This window comes from Bidens hawaiensis, unplaced genomic scaffold (genome assembly GCF_021521415.1).
Source record: "Bidens hawaiensis isolate Kalapana, Puna unplaced genomic scaffold, B.hawaiensis_p1.1 tig00045644_1, whole genome shotgun sequence".
Taxonomy (NCBI): domain Eukaryota; kingdom Viridiplantae; phylum Streptophyta; class Magnoliopsida; order Asterales; family Asteraceae; genus Bidens; species Bidens hawaiensis.
The window spans coordinates 41,517-46,467 of record NW_027498142.1 but is presented as its reverse complement, the minus strand read 5'-3'; the positions used below and the strand labels follow the sequence as shown (position 1 = coordinate 46,467).

The following is a 4,951-nucleotide window of genomic DNA, read 5'->3' as shown; positions in this document are numbered from 1 at the left end:
CTAATTGATTCCAGAGGCATGTGCTTGGTAAGTATATCTTCTAGCAAAATAAGGGATAACACAACATAAAACTATATATGACAGATCAAAATTAATATTTAAATCAAATATGGCCTTAAACTCTTAAAGTAACAAAATTGGTGTTATTACTATTATTATAGAAGTAAATGTGCTCATTCCTAATGACAAATAAACAAAAAAGACATAACTTGCATTCGATTCGAAAAGGATGTATTGAATTTCTATACCACCACCTTATGTATTAACATAACAACTAGTCCTCTACAAAAGCATATTTCTATATATTAAGCTCATAAGAGAACCATCATAATTCCCAAACACTAAAGCAGTAATACCGTCTATATTGACAAACCTAGCACTAGTGCCGGTGTCTAAGACTAACCACCAAAACAAGAAACACAGTGAAAGAAAAAGAAGACACACCATGAACCATACCATCAACAAACCCTTGACTACTTTCTAATGCCTTGGGTTCGCACTGTAACAACGAGCCAGCTTGAAAGGTGTTGCTTTGTGTTCCATCTGGTCAACCTTGTCCACCTGGTCATACTGCTTCCTGCAACCGGGGCACTTACCATTCTCTTCAAGAATTCTCTTGTGGCAAAACAGACAGAGTCGATAACCACACGGGCACGGAAGAAAACTTGAATCCGTCATGTCCAAATCCTCACAACATATAGGACAAGACGAAGGGGTCAAATTAGCGAATCTGACACCATGGTGCAACCCTGACTGCATTGGGAAGCTGTTCTGTTTTAGCAAATTCGGTAGACTTTGAGGACGAGAAGCGTCATCGGGCCTCCACGCCCGATGAGCCTCTTGACCCGTCCTCTTAGTTAGAACCGAATCCATCTTCGGTGCAGGTTCATCCACCGGGGACTCCACGTTAGGTTCGTTATTATTATCATTCTTTAAAATGTCATCGGCTGCTAACGCATCGGCCATCGTTTCCCAATCATCCAAACAATCATCATCATCATCATCATCATTACCATTACCATTACCATTACCATCATTATCATCATGATCACCATCATCTTCATCCGTCACGCTTCTTGAGAAACACCCGCCACCGCTGCTAGTGCTGCTTCTGCTACTGCTGCTACCACCACTACCCGTGAAATTCGTCGGACTGTTGGAAGGCGATTCCGAATCACTGTAATGATTCTCTTCACCACCCACACTAACTTCCAATTTCACCATAGAAAGATCCTTCTCATCCACTGCATGTGTATCCACAGCACCCAATTGCACTTTTGGTTCTTCCTTAAACCCTAATCCCCTGTTCTTCACTGTAAACCAATCAATTATTATACACTAATTAACAATCCAAAATTAAAAATAAAAACATGCAGGCAAATAATAATAATAATAATAATAATAATAATGTTATAATTACCTTGAGACAGCCACTGTTCTCTCCGAACATCAAGCTTGCTCTGCTTCAATTTAGCAGTTCTGTTCACCTTCACACCAAACCAAACAAAACCCACAAATTCAATACCAATAAAAGTTTAATCAAACAATCAATATTAAAAAAAAAAAAAAAAAAAAAGATAAGAAATTGATTGACAGATACCCTCTTCTTCTTTCCAAAGTCTTTGGTGTTGGATGCAGCGGTGGAGATGGAAGCGTTAACTGAATCGTAAACCATGGTTGCTAACAAAACCCTAATTGGATTGAAAGAATGGTTTGGTGAATAGATAGATAACGGCTCAGGCTTCTTTGTTTCACCCCTCTTTTTGGTAACACCACGCAGTCTCTCTATCTACCACCAAACTCAATACTCCTAGTTTAGAAGAATGTGGAATGACTGATTTGCCCTTCGTTACTGGGTTTAATTTCGGGTGTTGCCACTGCTGTAGATTGCTGACAAAGTAACAGTTGTAAGCTAGGTGTCAAGATAAGGTAAATGCGCATGTATATAAGTTGAAAATTATACTAGACTAGACTAGATAGCTTATAGGTGGAAATTATGTCACATACATAAATGCTTAATTGCGTATTTAACTTGAAAGTAATAACTACATAGGTTAGAGGGGGCAATTGTGTCTATTCTTCGAATTTCTTTTCCACATAAATTTTTAGATTTTTTTTTGTAATAACTAATAAACATACACGTCAAAAAACAAAAGTATTGTAACATAGCCGGCCAAGTTTGACATGCTTAAGTTATTGTAACATATTACTTTCCATAACATGCGAACTAAGGCTGTAATCGAGCCGAGTTTAGCCGAGAAAGGGTGTGCTCGAGCTCGAACTTAATCAAGCTGACTCGAGCTCTGCTCGTTTTCTTTATCGACCTGAAAAGCCGAGCTCGTCGAGCCGGGCTTCTTTGATTTTTTTATTTTTTTTATTTTACCTTTTTATTTTAATTATTTTTTATTTTTTATTTTACAAATTTTGATACTTTTGTTATTTTATAAGGTTTTAGGGATCAAGTGAAATAATATATTTATAACTTTTATTTATTTGTTTCTTGGTTTGCTATAATTATATATAGATATTAAAATTTAGAGTTTAATCTAAACGAGCCAACGAGTCGAGCCAAGACCGAGCCACGAGCTGACCCTAGCTCGAGCTCGGCTCGTTTAAAAATCGAGCCGAGCTCTTTTAGAACCGAGTTTTTTTCGAGCAGAGCTATTTTCAAGCGAGTCGAGGACTTTTTGAACAGCCCTAAAGCGAACACATGATAATCACATAATCTCACTCATACAAGTAGTCATTTGTAGGGTCTAAGAAGTGTAATGTATGCAAACGTTACCTCCTCATAAAGAATAAATATGTTGTTCTCGTTGAAACCCCCGACTCCAAAACTTTTTTCACGTGTGCATAGTACATGATATCATACTACTCTAGAATAGAATAGAATAGACAAAATAACAAATAGCTAAGAGAATAGAGCATGCACTCAACAAGAGATTTAATAATGGAAGTTATAAATTACAACAAAATACGGTGATAAAAATGTAAACATTTTATGTTATTTTTTTAGTTTGATATATATAATAGGAAGGGTTGATTTAAGTCACTCATGTCATATACTTGGTTTCTACTAAAAAAATGGGGCAGCTCACAGCCAACTTTTGTCGTCACGATCATCATCGTTGTTGCCACCATTGTTGTAATTGCCACTGTCACCACTAGCCATTATATAAAAAACAAATATAGTCGGTGAACTCATTTTGGACTTGGCATATATATATATTTTTTCTTAAATAACTCGTTTCGACAAAAGCCTATATTGGTTAGAACCCTTTCGATCCGAAGTTATTCCCAACTTAATTGATACTTCTATATATAAAGCAATCTCTTTTGATCTGATAGTCAAAAGTCCGTTTGCCATGCTTATACATATCCTCTCAAACTCATCATTTGTGGATGGCAAACTCCACATCGTTGTAACTGTCATGATTGTTTGTCATCCATATTGTCCACACTCAACATAAAAGTCTTAGATGGATTGCATGAATAGCTAAAATGTGCATTTTATATGCATGAAATTGTCCATTGTATATTGTATGAAAACTGATAGTCGGTACTGTCACATGCAAATTGGATTCATTTACAAAATGGGATGCTGGTAAATGGTAACTTGGTATGATGGTTGAAGTGTGATTTGGATTAAATGCTTACTTTGAAACTAAATTTGAAGACAAATTAATTCGCTCACAATGTACATTAAAGGACTGAATTGCTGAAATTATTGGTATAAAATCAACGAGAAGAAAACTTCTTGTGCAACATAGATTTTGTGTACTGGGCCAGAAAAGAGAAAAGTCACATGAGCCTACTTTTATGCAACTGGGCTTGGGCTTGGGCTTGGGCTTGGGATAACGTAAAAGAAAAAAAAAAGAAAATGTGAGGCCTTAACTGAAAGGGGATGTCGGCAGGAACTTTGTAACGTACTAATAACGTGTAGTGAGTCGGTTTTGTTACATAGAGTCACAGTAGGATATTACAACTTTATAAGTCAATTTGGTGTTGTTAGATTACATGATTAGTACTTTTTTGGAACTTATGGTCTTATGTTTTGTTAGTGAGTTGTTTTAGGTTATACTAGACGGGTGTCCGCGCGATGCAACGGGTGTTTGAACCTGTTAATCATGTAACAAATATAAGTGTTTATGGTTCGGTTAAAACCTTAAAATTGTTTAAACCGGTCATTGGTTTGACATCATTTTTCTTTTTCTTTTTTTACTTTCGGTTTGTTGGTCGGTTTCAAAATTTTCAAAACGTAGTGAACGGTTGGTTCGCGGTTTATACTGGCAACCGGTCATATGAAACCAGACCAGACTGTAAATGTTGAATGCATTTTAATGTTTTTTTATTATTAATTATTAGATATGTTTTGTAATATATATATATTAGATATAGTTAAAATTTAATTGAAAATAATATTTTTATTACAAATAACTTGGCTATACAACTTCAAATTAACTTAATTGCAATATGATTCATTTTGTGATTTTTGTTGTTATATTTCACGTCCTAGATCTTTCCATTAATATTTACCATTTATGTGGCTAAAATTATCATTTTTTATTTATGATCATCTCAAGTATCATATTATGTTGGTTTATAGTTAAAATTGATCGTACATTTAAATTAATAATTATTTTAAACTAAATTTATTATTAAAGTTTAAACTGTGAACCAAACTGGAATCAGACCGTTAGTAACGGTTCGGTCTCAACTTTCAATTGTTGAGTTTGGTTTGGACGACAAAAAAATCAGTATTAGCGGCTACTCACAAATTTAACTTAAAAACCATCAAAACCGACACTGAACACCCCTACGTAACATATTAATTTATTTAAAATGAAAAAAATTATAACAATATCATATCCAAATTAAAGAGAATAAAATGCTCGTTTTTATGGTGTAATTTTTTTATAAAAATATTAACGTTTGAAAAGGCTATAGTCGT

At 34.7% G+C, this 4,951-nt stretch overlaps 1 protein-coding gene across 1 annotated transcript; it reads right to left on the bottom strand.

The window, feature by feature from the left end:
• Positions 1–342: 342 nt before the first annotated feature.
• Positions 343–1,687, bottom strand: LOC143595897 (uncharacterized). Its single transcript, XM_077074804.1, has 3 exons — positions 1,601–1,687; positions 1,421–1,487; positions 343–1,313 (listed from the first exon to the last, which is right to left on the bottom strand). The coding sequence occupies exons 1-3, from the start codon at positions 1,673–1,675 to the stop codon at positions 481–483; spliced, it is 975 nt and encodes a 324-aa protein (XP_076930919.1). The 5' UTR covers positions 1,676–1,687; the 3' UTR covers positions 343–480.
• Between the last annotated feature and the right edge of the window lie 3,264 nt (positions 1,688–4,951).